Consider the following 21,896-nt stretch of genomic DNA (forward strand, 5'->3'; position numbering starts at 1 on the left):
GAGGAGGGTCAGAAATAATAAATATGTAAGTAAATGTAACTTTTTTCTTCTGTTTTTTTTTAAATTATTTTTTAATTTATTTTTTTAATTTTTGGCTGCGTTGGGTCTTTGCTGCTGTGCACGGGCTTTCTCTAGTTGCGGCGAGCGGGGGCTACTCTTCATTGTGGTGTGCAAGCTTCTCCTTGTGGTGGCTTCTCTTGTTGCAGAGCACGGGCTCTAGGCGTGTGGGCTTTAGTAGTTGTGGCACACAGGCTCAGCAGTTGGGGCTCGCGGGCTCTAGAGCGCAGGCTCAGTAGTTGTGGCACACCGGCTTAGCTGCTCCACGGCATGTGGGATCTTCCTGGTCCAGGGCTCGAACCTGTGTCCCCTGCATTGGCAGGCGGATTCTTAACCAGTGCGCCACCAGGCAAGTCCTACTGCTTCTTTTTTTAACCAGGTATAAGGCACCATGCTAAGAACTTTTACTCTGTTATCTAATTTATTCCTTCTCAAACCCTAGGAAACATTATTTCCATTCTAACACTGAGGAAACTGGAATCAAAAGGTTAGATAACTTACCCAAGATCATACACCCAGTTTTCAAACTCAGGGCTGCCAGAAAGTAAAGGCCTTACTCTCTCTTTTTTTTTTTTTTTTGCGGTACGCGGGCCTCTCACTGTTGTGGCCTCTCCCGTTGCGGAGCACAGGCTCCGGACGCGCAAGGCTCAGCGGCCATGGCTCACGGACCCAGCCACTCCGCGGCATGTGGGATCTTCCCAGACCGGGACACGAACCCGTGTCCCCTGCATCGGCAGGAGGACTCTCAACCACTGCGCCACCAGAGAAGCCCTCTTTTTTTTTTTTTTGAGGAGGCCTTACTCTTAAGTCACTATACCTTTAAGTGCTGTGCTTGGCTAATGCTCATATTTGGAGTATCAGGCTAAACTTTCTGATAATATAGCTCCACTTTTAAAAGCAAAGTAACACACTGACAAGGTAAATCCCATGAGAGATAACAGCTTTCGATATAAGAATTATCCTGAACATAACAAGAAAAAGACAAATAGAAAAAGTACCAAATTCAAATAGAGTTAGAAAACAAAACAAAACAAAACAAGGAAACACATGAAGACATAAACAAGGCCAGAGCAAAGAGTCATAACAGACATTAGTAAACTGAAATACATTCATACATGCTTTGAATGAATATTCATCAAATATATGCAAAGATTCCACTATGTATCAGGCACTGCGGAGGCCTTAGGGATACAAGTGTTAGCAAAACAGTCCCTGTCCTCAACTAAAAAAAGAGTCTTTGGAGTTAAAAACAGAAGCCTTTGGTGACCTGACCAAGTATAGCTTCAGTGGAAAGGTAGGGGTAGAAACCAGAGAACAATGGGTTGAGGGAGTCAGTATAGACCATGCTTATAAGGTGATAAATGGGGAAGATAAATATAGAACAAATGCTAGGGAAGGACAGGTTAAGGGAAGCTTACTCAAATGTTTATGACAAAGCTCCAATTAAGGAGGGAAAAGGTTGAATATAAAAAATGTCTATGGTCTTCCCTGGTGGTGCAGTGGTTAAGAATCCACCTGCCAATGCAGGGGACACGGGTTCGAGCACTGGTGTGGGAAGATCCCACATGCCAGTGGAGCAACTAAGCTCATGCTCCACAACTACTGAGCCTGCGCTCTAGAGCCTGTGAGCCACAACTGCCGAAGCCTGTGCACCTAGAGCCCATGCTCCACAGCAAGACGGCAATAAGAAGCCTGCACACACAACAAAGAGTAGCCCCAGCTCGCCGCAACTAAAGAAAGCCCATGCTCAGAAACGAAGACCCAGCGCAGCCAAAAGTAAAAAAAAAAAAAAAAAAAGTCTATGAGATCCAGAGCAAAAACAAAGAAAACCACCTTAATAAGGAAGATGAGAACCTTTTCCTTTCTAAGAGCGACAGAGGCAAGGACTAGTAGAGGAAGGAACAGGAAGCAGATCAGTCCCACCAAAAGGTTTTTATTTTTATGTTCAAATAAAGACCATTTGCTATGAGAGTAAAACTCCAAGAAAACAGCTAAAGTTTAACTACTGTAAAAAAAAATGGGCAAAACTGGGGGGAAAATCAACTAATAGATATTGAAGTGGAAGACTGCATTTAAACAATTGGCCGGTCTGTAAGATTTTTTTTCCAGTGAGGCTATCCGTAATAACCAAAGAAGCATATTTTCAGAATCATTCAGAGCAGATTTTCCTAGACAAGTGAGCTGGGAGGACAAGAGGACTGAGGATACTGGTAAGACAGGTTAAAGTAATATATCAAAAAATGGGCAGAAGAGAAAAAACAGGAGGAAGAAAAGAAAAAAGCAGGAAGTGACTAATAGCGAAAAATTTGGAATCTACACTGGAAGTCCTGAACAGAGAAGCAGCTGGATTAATGCGGATCAGGCTGTGGTCAAAATGGAATGGTTGAATGTAAGACTTCAGAGGTAGAAGAATTCTGAAGAACAACGAAGTCTAAGATATAATATGGACATACATAAAGGTTAATATATTAAAGAGAAAGATTAAGAGAGAAAAGAACAGAAAAAGGAGAGCTGCATTTTAAAGAGTGTTCTAAGAAAACATCAGTTCTATGAGCTGTGACATAGCTTTGGAAACACCAACCTCTATCTCCCTCTTGGAGGTTCATAATACACATTAGCATGTTATAAGCTATGAGAAGTCTTAAATAAAGAATCCAGTTTAACCCCGTATTTTGAAATTTATTTTGCCTTGGATATATTGAGAACCCTAACATGTATGAATTTCCCGTGTTCAGCGGAATACACTCTGGGAAATGCTAGAGTATTGGATAGACTTGTCTGTGTGTAATACAAGAAAAGCCATCAAGGAATCTGCTTCAAAAAAAAGGTGAGATCATGAGACTTTCAGTACTGGTGAGGATGTACAGAAACAGGTACTTTTCAAACACTGCTAGGGCCAGAATAAACAGTACAAACTTTCTGGCAACATCTACCAGGCATTATTTCCCTATTGCTGCTGTAACAGATTACCAGTAATTTAGTGGCTTAAAACAACACAAATTTTATTCTCTTACAGGTCTGAAAGTCAGAAGCCTGAGTGAGTCTCAGTAAAAATCAAGGTATCACCATGGCAGTGTTGCTTTCTGGAGGCTCTAGGGAAGAAACCTAGTTTTTGCATTTTCCTTGTTCTTGAGACTACCTGCATTCTTTGGCTTGTGACCCCCTTCCATTCCAACAGGATGTTATCCTCTGTGGTTCTTTTCTTTTCTTTTCAATTTATTTATTTACTTATTTTTTGGCTGCTTTGGGTCTTCGTTGCTGCACGTGGGCTTTCTCTAGTTGAGGTGAGCAGGGGCTACTCTTCATTGCGGTGCGTGTGCTTCTCACTGTGGTGCATGTGCTTCTCATTGCGGTGGCTTCCCTTGTTGTGGAGCACGGGCTCTAGGTGCGTGGGCTTCAGCAGCTGTGGCACGTGGGCTCAGCAGTCATGGCTCTCAGGCTCTAGAGTACAAGGTCAGTAGTTGTGGCACACAGGCTTAGTTGCTCCACGGCACGTGGGATCTTCCTGGACCAGGGCTCGAACCCGTGTCCCCTGTATTGGCAGGCAGATTCTTAACCACTGTGCCACCAGGGAAGTCATGTCTCTCTGGTTCAGATTCAGATTCAGAACCTGGTTCAGATTCTTCTGCCTCCTTCTTCCACAGTTAAAGGATTCTTGTGATTACACTGGGCCCACAAAAAATCCAAGATAATCTCTTTATTTTAAAGTCAGCTGATTAGCAACCTTAATTTCTTTCCCCTTGCCATGTAACATAATATATTCATAAGTTCTGGGGATCAGGATGTAGACGTCTTTTGGGAGGCGCGTTATTCTGCCTACCACACTTAACAAAATATTTTGAAATGTGCATACGTTGTCATTCAAATAAGCATGCACAAGAATATGTGTGTACCAGGATGTTCATTACAGCATTTTTAAATAATAATAAAGTATTGGAAACAACACACATTTTCATTGTTAGGAATTCAGTTTAGAAAATTACAGTACTCCTGTAATTTTCAGCATGCTGACGTTTCCAATGATGCTTTAGATATATAATTATGAACATGTCTTTGATAAAATGTCAAGTGACAAAAGAAAGATTACAAACTATATAAATGAGAACAATCCCAGTTGTTAAAACTATATACATACATATGTTTATACAAGTATGTGAATGCTGATATACATATAAAAAAATAACTGAAAGGCTACACAACCCTGGATGGTAGAGTGACTATAAGTTCCTGTGTGCCTGGAACAGTCCAGATTTATGCCTGATGTCCCAGCAATAATTAGCACTCTCTTTCACTGTTATATGATCACTCTTAAAATTTTCTGGGTTTTGTTTTGTTTAAAACAAGTATGTATTACTTTCCTGGATGTAGAAGTGGCAAGAACCAGATCTATATTACATGTGAAATTTTAAAAAACTAAAGTAATTTTTAAGAAATATGTTTTCTAATATATGAATCTGCAAACACTAATTGTGAATCATCTAAATCATATATATATTATACCACTTGACAGCATCAATGGCAAACAGATACCAAAAGGGAAAATTTTTCATTTTTAAGAGCACTGCCCAAGTGTGTACAGTGGACAAGGAGGGAGCAGATTAAGGCCAATGTCAACTCTGCCACTAATGAGGTACTCATTTTCCTTCTCTACAAAATGCCAATCCAGTTATGTAAGGTTATAGGATAGAAGAACTTAAGAAGACAATTATATTAAAGCATTCTGAAAAGTATAAAGCACTAGTAAAATGTAAGATGATATCCTTGAAGAATAAAACAGCCTACTTCACAGTTAAGACCTGTCAACTACCTTATACCCATCTAAGGCACAACTGCTGCCAACCAACTCAAAGACTACAAGTTTTAAGGTATATATTCATACTCAGAAACGCAGAAAATGAAAACAATGCATAAATTAGGCTCTTTACCCACCTAGAACTATGGTGGGTTTTATATATACATCTTCCCATGTAATTCTCCCAATACTTCTATCATTGGCATTTTATAGACAGGAAAATACAGAGCAAAGAGCTAAAACTAGAGAGGTTTAAGGTCACACAGCAGAGCTGGGATCTGAACTCAGGACAACCTAAATACAAATTAGGCCAATCTGAATTCAAAGGCTTTGCTCATTCAACTCACTACACTACGTTGCTTTCATAGGAAGCCAAAAAAAAAACCCTGTATGGGTTTACAGACAACCTAATTAACATATTTTTAATTAGCAAGTAACTAACATGTTAACATTTTCAGAATCTATGACCAATATGCCTTAACCTTTGAGTTGTGCTTCTTAATATTCTGACCTTTCTTCATGGAAAAGCAAAGCGAAACTAATGATTATTTTAGACAAATAATATTATTATTTCAGTTATCTAAACTAAGCAGAATTTTCTTTTCTTTTTTTGGGCCGCGCCGTGTGGCTTGTAGGATCTTAGTTCCCTGAGCAGGGATTGAACCCGGGCCCTCGGCAGTGAGAGCACAGAGCCCTAACCACTGGACCGCCAGGGAATTCCCTAAACTAAGCAGAATTTGAGAAATATGTATTTTAGATATTAAAACACAAAATTTTCACTTTAAAATATCTACACAAACTGTGTATGTGTGCAGAAGTACAAAATTTTGCAGATGCCCTAAGATACTTTTTATATCCAAATTCATCCTGTGGTGGTTCTCTTAGCACTATGCTTTTTATCTTTTCCCACCAGCAATAAAATAATTTTCAGGTAAGTATACCTCTAACTCATCTTTTCTTTGAATACCATCTTCCAATTCCATTTTACTCTGATTATTTTATATCTCATCACCACACAGTATCTCAAAGAAAATTTGGTTAGTTGTTGCCTGGTGAAGAACTAAATAATAATTCATGACCTTTCTAAGAGGCAGTATTAGTAAAACACATTCTAATATAATATATTCCAACTAACATAGCACTGAAACAGTAGGGCTTTGGGAAGAGGAGGGATGCAAAAAGGACTCAACATATATGGTCAGTGAACCCATGGAGTTTCTGGAAATAGACTGAGGATATTAATGCATCAATACAGCAATTCTTTAAATATAATAGATTTCAGAATCATGCTTCTCACTTAAGACAGACACTACAGAAGGGAAAATGCCATCAAGAACTGTGGGAACAAAATGTTAATGATCAAAAAGGGTCTACAATGGTTTTTTTTTTCTTTATGACAGATTTGAAAAAGTTAAATCCAAAGAGACTTCACTTAATGTTCTGATCTCATCCCCCAATGCTACAGAACTCCTTTCCGCACCTCCACCTTCCACGTTTGATCTCAACAGGTGAGGGATTCTATAAAATAAGTCTATAAACCCAAAGTTATTTTCAGAATATTCGTGTATTCATTAAAACTCCCCCCATAATAATTTAATAATGTTCCAAATAACTAATTTTTGCCTAAGATGAGGCTACTGTCAAAAATATGGAAAGGAAATTTAAATATTTATGTATCTTAAAGGAAGTACTAGAGGCATTACATAAATTTCTCATCTCTTCATATTCTAGTAGAAATATATACAACAAACATCAGCCATTTAAGTATAAATTACTCCCATAAGACTAATGAAAGGTTTATTGAAAGAGAACCTTAGACTCCCAAAGGAAATGCAGGATGAGATTTAGAGTTCCTCCAACACACGGTCCCCACGCACTTACTCATTCTGCTTGCTCCATTCTTCCCTTCTTTCCCCCCCCACCCACTGGAAAATAACTTTATTGAGATTCTACCAGCTGTATAACCTGTTCTGACATTAGGCCCCTTCTTCTTTTGCAATTTGGTCCTTCTTAAGTGGTCCCATGAACGCTTTCTTCTCCTCCACAGTCTGGAAGCAGCCATGGCCAAATTTGGAGGTGGTGTCAATAAACTTGAGGTCAATCTTCTCCAGGGCCCGCCGTGTGGTCTGCACCAGCAAGGACTTGCGAAGGGTGAGCACTCGCTTCTTGGTTCCCACCACGCAGCCTTTGAGCATGACAAAGCCATTGGTCACTTCACTGTAGTGGACAAAGCCACCCAGAGGGTTGATGCTCTTGTCAGACAGATCGTAATCAGTAAAGGCATTGTTCTTGATCAGTTTGCCATCCTTGATGAGGTAGCCCTGGCCAATCTTGTCGATCTTCTTGTTGATCTCGGTGTGGTGATGGTAGCCTTCCTGCCTGGCCCGAGCCACAGAGAAGGCCACCCGTGCAGGATGCCACGCCCCAATACAGGCAACCTTGCGCAGCCCCCGGTGGGTCTTACGGGGCAGCTTCTTGGTGTGCCAACGGCTGGTGACCCCTTTGTAGCCTTTGCCCTTGGTCACCCCAATGACATCAATCATCTCATCCTGCCCAAACACTTGGTTCACAGGGACCTGTTGCTCTAGCCTCTCTCGGGCCCAGTGCAGTTTTTCGGCCTCAGTGCCTCCGTTCACCTGGGTCTCCATGAGGTGGGCCTTCTTCTGGCGTAGAGGAAGCAGGCGCATCTGGGTGTGGGCAATGACACAGATGACCTGGCAGTACTTCTTCATGCTGCTGAAGTCCCTCTCCAGCTGCTTCTTGCCATCTACATCCTGCCACTTCTTGCAGTATTTAGTGAAGGCCTTCTTCTTAGATTTATGCCAGTTCTTATAGAAGCGCCTTTTGCATTCATCACTGATATGCTCAGCTAAGATGGTCTTAAAGGTCCAGAGGCCTCGAGGTGTTTCCACGTAGCCCACAATGCCCACAATGACCATGGGCGGCGTCTCCACGATGGTCACAGCCTCCACAACTTCCTTCTTGTTCACCTTGGACCCTGGCCTATCGACCTCCCTCACAATGTGGGTCGTGCCAGCCTTGCAGCCGAGGAAGGCTGTGAGGTGCACGGGCTTGGAAGAGTCATCCTTGGGGAAGCTCTTCACCTTCCCGTGGTGCCGGCTGCTGCGCTTCCAAGGCAGAAAGCCCAGGGATCCATGCCTGGGAGCGGAGAACTTCCTGTGAGGCATCCTGCCTTCGGATGCTGCCGGTAGAGCTTCTCTTCTTTCTTTACCTGACTAATCCTACTCATCCTGTAAGACTGAGCTCATGAGTTCAACTCCAGAAGCTATCTCTGAACTCCCAGGCAGTAAAAGTTCCACTTCCCTCAATATACTCATGGCATCCCTTGAAAACAGTTACCTTGGTATTTACCACATTACAGCTGCCCCTTGGGATCAGCAGGGGATTGATCCCCAAATGCTCAAGTCCCTTATATAAAATGGTATAGTACTTACATATAGCCTTTGTACATCCTCCCTATCCTCCTGTATACTTTAAAGCATCTTTAGATTACTTATAATACCTAATCCAATGTAAATAGCTGTAAATACAATGTAAATGCTACGTACACAGTTGCCTGCACTTGACAAATTCAAGTTTTGCTTTTTGAACTTTCTGAACATTTTTTGCCCCGATATTTTCCATCCGCAGTTGGCTGTATCCACGAATGCGGAACCCGCAGATACAGAGGGCCAACTATATACTGAAATATCTGTGCAACATCCATCTCCCTCAGGAGACCACTAGCCTAAGAAACAAAAATCAGTTCATTTGGCTTTATATTCTTAGAGCCTAGCACTGGCATTCGTAAGTATTCCATAAATGTTTTGCAAAAATGAAACAAAAGCATGAAAACTCTATTCAACACCCATTATGTACATTATGCATTTAAAAATTGCTGAGACATGATCTCTATCATACTCAGTCTAGCTACAGAGATAATTCACTTATATAAAAAAAAGAGGTCACTACAAATTTGAGAAATTATAAGTACCAAATGACTGAGAGAAAGGAAATGCTACAGAAAGTCAATGACTGCAGAAATCACCCGGATGGACATGAAATTTTCACACAGAATGTGAAACTTAAGAGAGTGGAGGATAGTACCTCCTGCAGGGGAAATGGCCTTGGAAGAGAGATTAAAGCAAGAGTGGATAAACCATGTTTAGAAGACAATGAGTAGATTACTCTAGCTAGGGCAGTTGACTCTTTTCAAAAGGTAAGGAGATATCATGTGACAGAGATAGATGAGGGTCATTTTATGGAAGGCCAAGAATGCTAAACTAAGGAGTTGAAGTGAGGGAAATCCACATACAAATGCTTTTCAGGAATAATAATGTACATAGAAGCAATGCAAAATTAATTGGCCGGGGTGCGGTGGGGACAGGTGGTGGAGTGTGAAGGAGAACCGGAATTTAGTAAACATATGTGAACTTTTTTTTTTATTTTAAAGGCTAACCACAGTTTTATGAGATCAATGTTCAATTTAAAGATAAAGAAATCATGGGCTTCCCTGGTGGCGCAGTGGTTGAGAATCCACCTGCCGATGCAGGGGACGCAGGTTCATGCCCCAGTCCGGGAAGATCCCACATGCCGTGGAATGGCTGGGCCTGTGAGCCATGGCCACTGAGCCTGCGCGTCTGGAGCCTGTGCTCCGCAACGGGAGAGGCCACAACAGTGAGAGGCCCGCGTACCGCAAAAAAAAAAGATAAAGAAATCAAGACCCAGCGATGTTGTTAGTTCAAAAACAGAGAAAGTAGTGGGTAGTGTTTAAAAACCCAAAGTCAATGCTTTCTTCTTGCTACTTGCAAGAACTGCAGGCAAGGTACAAGGTGAATACTATTTCAACAGTTATGTATATAAATTGACAGTGCTGGAAATGAAAAAGAACAGACACCAGGAAGGCAGCATTTCCAAAGTGATGTATGTGTGGAAGAGGGTGAGGAAAAAACTGGGAGAATTCAAAGATGACTGCAAGGTTTTAAACCTGAATGGGAGGATGGGGAGTGGCAGCACCAATGAGGAAAATGAGAAAACATGAGGGATAGGGGAGAAGAGAAGGGTAAGGATTAATTAAGAGTTTACCTTTTAAGAGTGCTGACTTTGCTGTGACAGAAAGAATTCTAAAATTAGGAATGTCCAGAAGGCAGAGGTGCAAAATTATCAATTAGTCAGTGCCAGTGGCTAAATTTCAGGCATTATATTGACACATAGCTAAAACTTACATACTTACTATATGCCAGAACTATCCCAAGCACTTTACATGTTAACTCACTTGACCTTTATAACTCTAAGGGATAGATGCTACTACTACCCTCACTTTTCAGATGTGGAAACTGAGGTACAGAAAACTTAAGCAGCTTGCTCAAGGAAATACAGCTAGTAAGTGTTAGAGCTGTGCTTTGGATCCAGGCAGTTCTGCCCCAGAGACCATGCTCTAAACCACTGGTCCCCAACCTTTTTAGCACCAGGGACCGGTTTTATGGAAGACAATTTTTCCACAGATCGGGGGGGGGGGGGGGGGATGGTTTCAGGATGAGTCAAGTGCATTACATTTATTTGCACTTTATTTCTATTATTATTACATTGTAATATATAATGAAATAATTACACAACTCACCATAATGCTGACAGGAGGCAGAGCTCAGGTGCTAATGCAAGTGATGAGGAGTGGCTGTAAATACAGGTGAAGCTTTGCTAGCTCGCTCGCTCGCCAGCTGCTCATCTCCTGATGTGCAGCCCGGTTACTAACAGGGCTGGATGGCAGTCCGGGGGTTGGGGACCTCTCCTCTAAACCACTATACTCACTATACTCAATTGCACTTTGTTATGTATGATCTTATGCTTATGCCTATTTCACTAAATAGTTTATAAACTCTCTGAATGGCAGGCATGATATCTTTCACCAATTTGTCTCTGCAGGACTTAGCACAATGATTTATACTAAGTACGTGCCTGATAGATTTTAACTTTTTTTTTTTTTTTTTGCGGTATGCGGGCCTCTTACTGCTGTGGCCTCTCCCGTTGCGGAGCACAGGCTCTGGACGCGCAGGCTCAGCGGCCATGGTTCACGGGCCCAGCCGCTCCGCGGCATGTGGGATCTTCCCGAAACGGGGCACGAACCCGTGTCCCCTGCATCGGCAGGCGGACTCTCAACCACTGTGCCACCAGGGAAGCCCCTTTTTTTTTTTTTTTTTTTTTGCGGTACGCGGGCCTCTCACTGTTGTGGCCTCTCCCCTTGCGGAGCACAGGCTCCGGAGCACAGGCTCAGTGGCCATGGCTCACGGGCCTAGCCGCTCTGCGGCATGTGGGATCTTCCCAGACCGGGGCACGAACCCGTGTCCCCTGCATCAGCAGGCGGACTCTCAACCACTGCGCCACCAGGGAAGCCCGTGCCTGATAGATTTTAAACAATGATGATGGGGTGACAGCAAAGTACCATGATTTCTGAGGGAAAAAAATGTTAAAAGAAAATAGAGGAATATGGCCATGCTTTTCTTTTTGCCATAAGTGGGGTGAGGTGGACCAGGAAAGTAAGATAAAATAAGAATCAGAATCTCAGTGCTAAAAACAACAGAGCTCACGAAGTTCCTGTATGGCTGCTGTGCGTACATCATAGCAGCTATGAACTATGTGGTAATTATGTGCTTACTTATAGGCCTGGTAAAACTACTTGAGAGTATATTCTCATTTCATCTCCAGGGACCTGGGATATATCTTGGTGCAAACTGAATGTTTACTGATGGGATGGATGGATGGATGGATATGAGAGGGACACAGAAAGACTGAGAGAAAGGAGAGCAAAAGTCTGTGTGTGAGAGAGGAAAACAATCAATGGATGAATTTGGCCATTAGGTCTTTGGCATCTTTGGAAAGGTTAATTCCAATAAAGTGCTAAGGAAAAATAGCTGGATTACAAGGGACTAAGGAAAAGAAGATGGTAAATAAAAGGAAAAACACAGTACAGGGCAAACTTGAAATTGTTAGCCATAAAAGCAAGGTAAGGAAGGACAGAGCTTAAAAGGAAAACGGGAACAGGAAAGAATTTTTAACAGAAGGCTGATATTGGTCCACAAAAGGGAAGACTAGTAAAGGGAATAATTAAAAAGACTAAAAGAAGAGAGACAGCACATCTGAAATAAGGTTCTGGAGGAGTAATATATAAGCAAGAGCAGAGGTAAAGAAAGGCATTCTGCAGAACTCTACTAGGTAAACTGCTTTTCCCTTTTCGAGACCTATACCAGCCATCAAGTCTTCAGGAACTACCACTTCACATATCCCTAGTTCTCTGTCCATAACCAATCTTATGTAAGAAAAACTTAGAAAGGCCTGGCCAGAATTCTAATGTCATATATTAAATGGGAGTGAATAAAATTTTTTTAAATGTATTTGGAATAAAGGAGCCATGAGATGCCTGAAATGTCAATTTACCCAATAATCCACTTTTTTTAAGTCCCATCCATATTTCAAAACCCAGATAAAATCTCACCTCCTCCGAGATACCTTCCTCACCCCAACTCCATTGGAATAAAGTTCTTTTCCCTAAACTTACACAGTACCTGTTTCTCTATCATAGCACTTACCAGTTCATCCACTATTACAGTTACTTAAATGTCTTTCTCTAGTATCTTTGAGTTTCCCATAGGCAAAGGCCCTATAATTGTGCTCTGCACATAGTAAGTGTTCAATAACTGCCAGTAAAATAAAACACAACTTTTTAAAAAATATATTTAAAACTTGTACAAGTTTCTATGGGTGAAGTCTAAACATAGTAACTAGCCTATTACTACCTAAGAGAAAACTGCTAAGAGAAGCCTTAGAAATAATCTGTGTCTTTAAGGAGAAGAAAAAAAACATGAATCTAAGTGAATCTGCACCCACAGGGAACTTCTGGCAACGTGTGGAAACATTTTTGGTTGTCACAAATTGGGGAGAATGATACTGGCATCTAGTGGGTAGAGGCCAGGGATGCTGTTAAACATCCTGCGGTGCACAGGATTGCACCCTGCAACAAGGAATCATCTAGCACAAACCCTGAACAACACTGTTACCTACTCTACCTGAGATTCCTAAAGTTTTCTTAACGTAGTCACCTACTCTTTCCACTGACTTAAAAACTGGGTCTCAGGGAAGGTGAAAACAACCTGCCTAAGCAGCTCCACTTACATGTTAACAAGAAAGGAGTTGGTTACAAGTTCTCACTTACCATGTGACATGTTTGCCAAAATGCCATCCCTGTATTTTTCTGTAACTGTTGATTAGCCCTTCTTAGTTATATGTAACCTCCTAGATCACTGTTAAGTCTATCCACAACAATTCAGCAATTAAAATATAGCTTGATTACAAAACTTAAATGGCAATATGTGATGACCATCTGCCAAAATACCCACCTACAGATGAACAATCCACTATCCAAAAGACATCTGCTTAATAGTCTATTCTCTGAAAAAGATCAATCAGTTAAACAAACCCACCTAAACTTTCAGGTACTCATGCATGCCACCAATAACAAAAATCTGAAAGGCTAGCCACGTTTAGAGATGTAGTTGGAGGCTGCAAATGGTATTTCTCCACCATAAAACAAACTATCCCTTTTCAAGTCTGAACTCCCCTCCACCCCAAAATTGCCTCATGACAAACCTGCTACACTAGTGAGTCCATATCTTATTATAACATATCTTACAAAACAAAACAAAAACTCAGCAAATGCTTCATCTACCATGAAGGTAAAACATAGCAGCTGTTAGAAGGCAACGAAACAAAGGCTAGGACAGGAAGTATACATTTTGAATCCAACCGAAACCACAAGGGAGGCAGAAATTAACTGCTAAAATAATTTAGCCTGTTAATATCCAAGCAGGTAAAATGCTATTAACATTATTATAACAAAATATAGACTTATAAAGCCTCAAGAGAGGGTCATTTTTTTTTCAAACAATTTTCCCATGTTTGGTAAATCGGCCATGTTTGGCTGATTTTCTGGGACCAAAGCTATTTTAAATCCTGGGCATGGGAGTGGGAGGGGGCTGGATGGGTCAGGGGGAGACTTCTCAACCATGTGAATTAATATCAGTGTGTGCTGTAGGACTTCTTGAAGCTTCTAGCAACAGTGAATATCCAGTCCAGCATTACCAGATTCTTCCAGAACCTGGAGCCCACCCTATTTAGTATATTTATTTCTCCCAAATGATCCCATGACCTTGTTCACCTCCCCAGGCTAGAATAAGACTCTGCTTGTTAATTTATCCAGTCTCATCCGCTCCCTTTACCTCCCTCTGTCTCAAGATTTACAGTGACAAATTTTATCTTACAATATACTGGTTATTTTAATTAGTATTTAAATGACAGCCATTTTTCTGCTGTCTCAGAAAAACAACCTTGTGGATGTTATATTACTTCTACTTCTGGTAACAAAGTTTCTGACAAAGAAATGTGCAACTGGAATGCACCTCTCCACCCACAGAGGTATCATACAAAAAATTTCTAACAAAACAGACAATTTGTAGGCCTTTCCTGTCAGTGGTCTAACGCCAGGGACCAACTTCAAGTGGATCCCACATAAAAACCTTCAGCATAAAAAGAAATTAAAGATAAAAAGAGGAGAACAGTGGAGGAAAGAGGGAGGGGAGTATGAACAGTTGCCTCCCACAGTCACAGCAGATGTCATTCAGTGGCACCAGTGCCACCTTGTACCATCAGATTTGACCTGTTTGGTATTCCCTATGGCTATGATTATTCCACTATCTCATCTTCCAAAGCAACTTCAATGATACCTTTCCTGTATGGTACTTCAATACTTCCCCCACCCATTTTTCCAACTTTGACATGTTAATTTCCATATTTCTATTCTTTCAAATGCTATTCTCTTAAAGCATGAAATTATACCTCACCTACTATCTTCTCTATGGCTTATTCTCATCCTTCTTCCACCCTTCTCAAATGAACTATATTCAATATACCCTATTCTTTTACTCAACAAAGATGTCAAAGTCTTTACGAATCTTTCCATTTTGTCATAAATCAAAAGAGAAAACACTGAAATTTTCTTCAATCCGAGTATTAAATTTCCAATGTTTTTCAGTCTAGAAGCCCCATATTTAAGACCATTTCTTATTTTTATAAAATATAAGAAAGTATTCTCAACTTAATCATTTGGATAGGAGTCTTACTAGGTCTCCTATTTCAAAAAATGACACTCCCCTTCTAACCAAAAAAACTTCATCATCCTTTCTTGCCCAGAACATCACCCATCCAGAGGATAGGTTTCCTCTCCTTTCATCTATGCTCTACTTCTACAACTCAAGACGAATTCAGTCCCCTTGCTGTTGAATTCCCTCTTTCTTTGTCTTACTGATGCTTCTTACTGCACATCCTCATTTCTCACTCTTTTGAAACTGCCTGCCATCTTACCACCCCACCATTTCAACACCAGACACCCCAGCTCATTTACTGTAAGAAATTAATTCAGCTGAGACAAAACTAATTTTCATCTACATGAGGGAAGATCTGTAGCTGTGCAGTCTAAAAATTGCCCAGTCATGGTCGTACACCACTGACAAAGGTAGACAACAACACTCTTCCTAAAGTGAAAGTCACAAAGAATAACTGCTATACGCCCAACCACGCTCACTCAGCAATACCCAGCATTCTCCCTGGGTTGTCTATAAAAACCAATGGTTCCATACGCATCAAAGAAACGAAAGTGAACATGATGCTTCCCTGAACATAGTCTCTAGTCTCTCACAGCAGACTTTATTTTTTAATTTTTAATACAATTTTAAAGGTTACTTTCCATTTACAGTAATTACAAAATATTGGCTATATTCCCCATGTTGTACAATACATCCTTGAGCCTGTCTTACACCCAATGGTTTGTACCTCCCACTCTTCCACCCCTATACTGCACCCCACTCCATCCCCACTGGTAACCACTAGTTACTCACAGCACTTCACTTTAAATGGAATGATTATCTAAAGAAGAGAAAGAGGGAAATTCTGGCTGGTGCAAGCCTTACTTTATTACCTCTTCCCATCTCTGCCCCAGACTACTATTAGCCCTAAGACTTGCTTTATTTACTTAGGATAGATGAACAAGATTGAGAAAAGACTGGCTCTCAGGAATTTTTAAGTGATTCCAGGTCCTATGCCTGTTCAGTTTTGCCTATTCAACTTCAGCTGGAAAATTTAGGCTAAACATTGTGTTCATTCTTATTCTTTTCTCCCTCCTTCAATGAACTAAATTCATCTCAAGGTGTCTACTACAGATTCCCACAACCTAAGGATAAGTCTTCCTTACCATGCTAACTTTAAAAACATAAGATACATTAACACAGAAGCCTCTCAGGGCCAACTGATCTTCCCATTAAAAATACCACCACTCTCCCAATCTGCTTTTCATCATACCTTTCCAGTCCCACTGCCACCACCTTATTTCTAACCCTTAACTGCCCACTACACAGATTCATCTTCCTAATACATAGCCATGAACATGTGATTTCCCTTCTAAACAAATCATCTCAGATTCTCCACTGTCCACCCATTTTAACCATAAACTACAGACTATAATATTCAAGATACTCTCAAATATGGGCACCTAATCAAATAGGCTTTCCCTGACCACCCTTGTTTATAAAAAAACAGCACATCCCTGTCTTGCTTTATTTTTCTTCCTAGTACTTTGTCACCACCTGGTAAACATATTTATCTGTTCATATGTTCATTTGTTGCATCCTTCTATTAGGAAATACTTTCCCACGTTCACTCTTTGGTTCACCACTGAATCCTCAGTGCCTAGAATACAGTAAGCTCTCAAGCCATACCTGTGGAAAGAATGGATGTCACACAGTATAGCTGATCTGGAGTTAGAAGACCTACATTTGAGTTAGAGCTTCCACATACCAACTATATGATCCTCAACAATTTTAACTTCTTTGGGCTATACTTTCTTCATCTGTAAAAAGAAGGGGTCAAGGGCTTCCCTGGTGGCGCAGTGGTTGAGAGTCCGCCTGCCGATGCAGGGGACACGGGTTCGTGCCCCAGTCCGGGAAGATCCCACATGACGCGGAGCGGCTAGGCCCGTGAGCCATGGCCACTGAGCCTGCACATCCGGAGCCTGTGCTCCACAATGGGAGAGGCCACAACAGTGAGAGGCCCGCGTACCGCAAAAAAAAAAAAAAAAAAAAAGGGGTCAAACTTAATAAGCTATGAAACTCTTAAGTTTTTCCAGCTGCATCACCTTACATTCTTGTTTAACTGGACTGAATACCTCCCCCAGCACCCAACCCTCCTTTCCATATATCTCTGCTCAGTTTCCTTACATTTGGATTCCTCCTTCTCAATCCACACTTCTCAGAATACTGTTTATCCTTAAGGTCCATTTTAAGTGCCATTTTCTCCTTGAAGCCTAACAAACTGTAAACTCTGCAAGAGGAGGGTGGAGTTCTCACTTTTCTACTCTCAGAAGTTATTATAATGCCTCCTATATAGGTGATCAACAAAATGACTGATGAATCATGTGTATGAATGAGAAAATAAACAAAGGAAACTTTTCCTGATTCACCTCAATTGCTCAGGTAATCTCCTGCCTTTGGACTCTTATAAAACTGGCATCTTTCACGATCCTTACCATATTTTACTTTCCTAATACATACTAATCTACAAATTCCTTAAAATTAAGGACTGTCCTGATAGTTTCCATATCTCCCCTCTACAGCATCTATCATACATCTTTGCCACAGTTGTATTTATTAAGCTTATCTGATATGTTAAACAACAAAGGGATAATAAAGGAGAAAAAGGACTTCGATATACAGGTATCATTCCAACTACCCACCGTATAGTTATTGAGCATACATGATGTGTGTTATTAAACTCAGGCATGCCACCATACTTGAAAGATCTCATCATTCCCTCCTCTACACACACTGCTTAATAAAACGATTAATACTTTCAAAAGCAGAATAGCTACCCTCATGTATCACCCAACTACAAACCTTCTCTTGAAACATACATGCAGGGATCCACTCACACATCAGTACTTTCACTTCACTAAACAGCTAAAGTGACTTTTCTGCTCATTTCAGACTTCTAACCCATCCAATTCCCTCCTCCACAAGGTATGAAACCACTTTTAAAATCATTTTCCCATAAGCCTGCCCTTCTTAGTTCTAAAACTAAAAGACAAAAAGGACCCGTTTCTGGATCTTCCTTCCCCTTTTCTAAGCAGTGGCAACTCCCCAATTAATCCCAGGCTCTGACAATCTTATTTTTCTCTGTCATCAAGATTTTGACCCTCGTTTACCTCTACCTCCAAGCTCTTATTCTGCATCCATGGAACCTTCCTAGCTGCACAATAGCTGGTGCAATATGCTCTCGCCACCATGTACTTGGTTCCAATGTGTCTGCATCTTCTTCCTCCTACAATGTGTGTCAATCGCCCCCTTAACCCTCCCCAGATACACATCACATACTCTCTCACTATGCACCCATACGTCACTCTACCTCGACATACAAGTTCCTTACACCACTCTTAATGAATCCACACGACTCTTAGAATGGAATCTTCCGACTGCACTGATTCTAACCCAGTTTCTTCGGGGGAACCCAACCGCATCCGTAGTGCCTCCTTCTTTCCTCACTTCCTCACCCATTCCCTTCTTTATGCCCTCCACCCGCACTCCGCCAACTAACTACAGATGACATTATTCCTCAGTACTTCCAACCCCAGAATGAAGAACAAACTCCAGCTTTCTGCGGTCTCCCCCTCCTCTAGTCCTCCCTCCCCGGCCCCACACACACCCCAGGTGTGCAGACTTCCACCTTGTCTTCTCCCCATTCATCGCTCCAGTCAATCCCACACACCACGTTTCCCCGCCACCGGGATCAGACACCTCCACACCCACCTCCACTCCGGGTCGCCGCCGCCTCCCCCCAACCCTCACTAGAGAGCCCGTGACCCGGGGCGCGAGCGCACACACATTCTCACGCTTCCCTAACCTCCTTCTCCGCACCGAGACTAGCCGGCTCCGCTGGAACTCAGTCCTGCTCGCGGGGGCTAGGCACCCAAGTGTGTGCCTGCTCCGCCCCCTCCCGCTGATCCTCGCAGCCCCCGCCTCCCTGCCGGGGAAGGAGAGGACACAGCAACTCCCCCGCCACCCCGGACATAACACCTCTGTGTCTGTTGCTCCATGCCCCAATCTTCGGCCCGCTCCCCGCTACGTACCGGGTCGGCCTCGGCACTCACCGGAGATACTGCGCGCTCTGCAGGCTCATCCTCCGCCGCCGCGTCTTTCCGCGAAGCCTCTGTGGATCTCTCAGGCTCCTCGGAGCGGCCCCACGGCACCGCGGGTGCTGGCGGCCGCCGCCATCTTCCTCTCCTCCGGCTCCTCCTCGCTCGGCGGGGGTTGGGGGTGAGTGAGGCGAGGGGAGGGAGCGGGGATAGCTGCTCTCGCTGCTTCTCCGGCCCGTGGGGCTCAGGGACACTCCGACCCGGGAGGGGGGAGGGGGAGGGAGAAGGGATAGGGGCGGGGGAAAGAGGAGGGAGAAGCAGAGGAAGGAAGTGGAGTCTCTCTCGCGAGATTTCAGCGACGCCGGTCCCTCCGGGTGATTTCCGCCTCTCTGTAGCGCTCCCTCTTGGGATCAGTTAGCGGTGGGGCGCCTGTGCGGCTGCTGAGCGGCCCACTGGAGGCGATTGGCGGCTTCCGGCCAATCCACCCAGCTTCTCCCGCGCAAGGGGGCAACCCCAGCCTCACCGGGAACATCGAACTCAAATCAACCGGGAGTTACACTCAAAGTCTTCCCCTGTCTTTGCACTCCACCCGATTTCTCTCTTCCTTTTTCCACTCCTCCACTCTTCCCTACCGGAAACGACGCCCCTTCCTCCTGCAGTTCCGGCCGCCAGTCCCTCGTCTCTGGCCTGCCCTCGCGCCCTAGAGTGAAGCTAAGGACCCCCTCCTCTTTTCTGTGGCCCCACCCCCTACACGCAGGGAGGCTGTTGGAGGGGGATAGGGTGGAGCCCAGGGATGAAGAGAAAAGAAATGAATCGGATTGGATAAGCAGCTGCCAAGGCAACTGGAGGCTGTAGTTGTATTGTCATAGTAACCAATGTGTGCAGACAGAATGACCCTCCCTTGGCGAGTGGATTCCCAGGAAAGTGCCCAGGGTTCCCCTTGGCTTCCCTTCCATCTAAAGGCCTCCCCCAGGTTGGAAATCCGGGTAGTTCTCCTGGGCGGAGAAGTTCATTTTCTCCTCCCTTTCCCTTTCCCGCAGCAATGGGGAAGACCCCGAGGCATTCACCATGGGCTTTTCCACCCGCCTGCGGGCGGGAACCACCTCCATAGTTTTCCTCTCCGTGCCGAGCTTGGGGAGGGCTGGGCCTACGCAGAAGATGCTGGGCCTGAAGGCTCGTGGGCGGCGGGCTGGAGCAGGCTAGGCGAGGCGGCGGCGCTAGGCTGCGAGGCGGGCGAGGGGTTTCCCCACCACTGCCCCCGGCTCTGGGAGGCGGGGTCCCGCCAGGACGGGGTCCCTGAGGGAGGAGAACGGCACACGACTGCCGAGATCCCTTTTCTGCCGACGGGGACATACGACTTTCCCCGGCGGGTCGACCCCTTACTGAAATCCCCCAAACTACACCCCACACATACTCTCGGCGACCTAGCCTCCTGCGAGCCCCCCACGCGGCCTTCACGAGCCACCTCCTGCCGCGAGGAGGCCAGAGTGAGAGTGGGAACTCATCTTGGAAGGCTAACAGGTGATTTTTCAGCACTTAGGGGACGTGGCGAGATGCTCACGACCGCCATCCCTCTGAGAGGCACCCCCCAGTAGGTGTCCCCCTTTCTTATCAAAAACAGACCTCCGAGTTCCTTTCTCCTTTGCAAACTTCCTCCTTCTCTCAGGCGTTTGTAGTATTTTAGAACTTGTCACTCTGTATCTTTTGGGTTGGAGAGGAAAACATAGGGTAAAATAGTATCAAGAAAAACCTAGATACTTGAGCGAAGTTCCTATGAAAGGCTTCTAGGAAAAGGATTTTCATTCTTTTTGAATGTTTATTATGTGTATTTTGTCTGTTTGAGGCTAAAAAAGCAGAATAACGTAAATGGGCTCAATAATAATGAGTGTGTGAGAAGTAGCTGGAGAAGTCGTCGTGTTAGTGGTTTGAAAGAATTATTTGACATTTTACAAATTATGTTTTCCATTCGTATTGTGGAGGCGTTTAAACAGCTGTCCCAAAGTACTTTAGGATGTATAACGGTATAAACCCCTCCAGGAATGCAGCCCTCACTGGACAGTTAAAATCATAATTTTAATGGGCTATTTTGGTTTGGCTCGGTCGGGGTACCTGATTCCTTTTGTCTTTCATGCTAGGTGAAAAGGCGCTATCAAAATCCTTCTCTGAGACCGCACCTATTAAAAGACTGGGCCAATGTCTGTGTGTAGGTTGGGAGGAAATGAAAGTACAAGCTACTTTGAAATAAATCCCAAGGACAGATTATCATTAACGACATAGAAACTGAACTATGCCCCTCATGCTGCATGCGCCTTCTGTGATGCGGTGTGACACGCGGTGATTGCAGCTGTACATTGCCCCGTGTCGTCCCTCCACCCACCGAGGGGCCGCCCACTCATGGGAAAGAGAGCCACCTAGTGAAAGATTGTTCTCATCTCTGGTTTAAGATCTGGCTGTTCTTCAACCCTGAGAGCCCAAGGATGGAGATTACTACTACATATTACCTAAAATACCTTAGATTTTCTTCCTGAAATTTATTGGTTAGATTTTTTTTAAAAGATCTTAAACAGAATAAAAGTTTATGTTGTGTAAAATAACCACCCCCTTAGTAATCATCCTAATAACACTTTTTATGTCTGTGCCTCATATCTCCAGTCAACAGTATATGAGCATATATCATGACCCGCCTGACGGCCTAGAAAAATATTAGTATCTTCTCGTTTTGGAAATAAGGAAACTGGGGTTGGAAAAAATGAATCCTTTTGTTGTGTTGTTTGTTTGATAAACATTACTGAGCATTTATTATATTTCAGACACTGTCCA

At 43.3% G+C, this 21,896-nt stretch overlaps 2 protein-coding genes across 3 annotated transcripts in view; both read right to left on the reverse strand.

Moving 5' to 3' along the window:
* The window catches only part of SMG7 (SMG7 nonsense mediated mRNA decay factor), a gene marked incomplete at its 5' end in the record, with an annotated part of 69,769 nt that extends 50,649 nt beyond the window's left edge, over positions 1-19,120 (reverse strand). For both annotated transcript variants that reach the window (XM_079697318.1, XM_079697317.1), the window contains one exon: positions 19,092-19,120. In XM_079697318.1, the coding sequence (XP_079553444.1) occupies positions 19,092-19,120 (29 nt within the window). The remainder of the gene's footprint in view (positions 1-19,091) is intronic.
* On the reverse strand, positions 6,773-8,055 carry LOC307047760 (large ribosomal subunit protein uL3-like). Its single transcript, XM_079696424.1, has one exon. The coding sequence runs from the start codon at positions 8,035-8,037 to the stop codon at positions 6,826-6,828; it is 1,212 nt and encodes a 403-aa protein (XP_079552550.1). The 5' UTR covers positions 8,038-8,055; the 3' UTR covers positions 6,773-6,825.
* Positions 19,121-21,896: the final 2,776 nt, after the last annotated feature.

This window comes from Hyperoodon ampullatus (assembly GCF_949752795.1).
Source record: "Hyperoodon ampullatus genome assembly, chromosome: 2".
Taxonomy (NCBI): Eukaryota; Metazoa; Chordata; class Mammalia; order Artiodactyla; family Ziphiidae; genus Hyperoodon; species Hyperoodon ampullatus.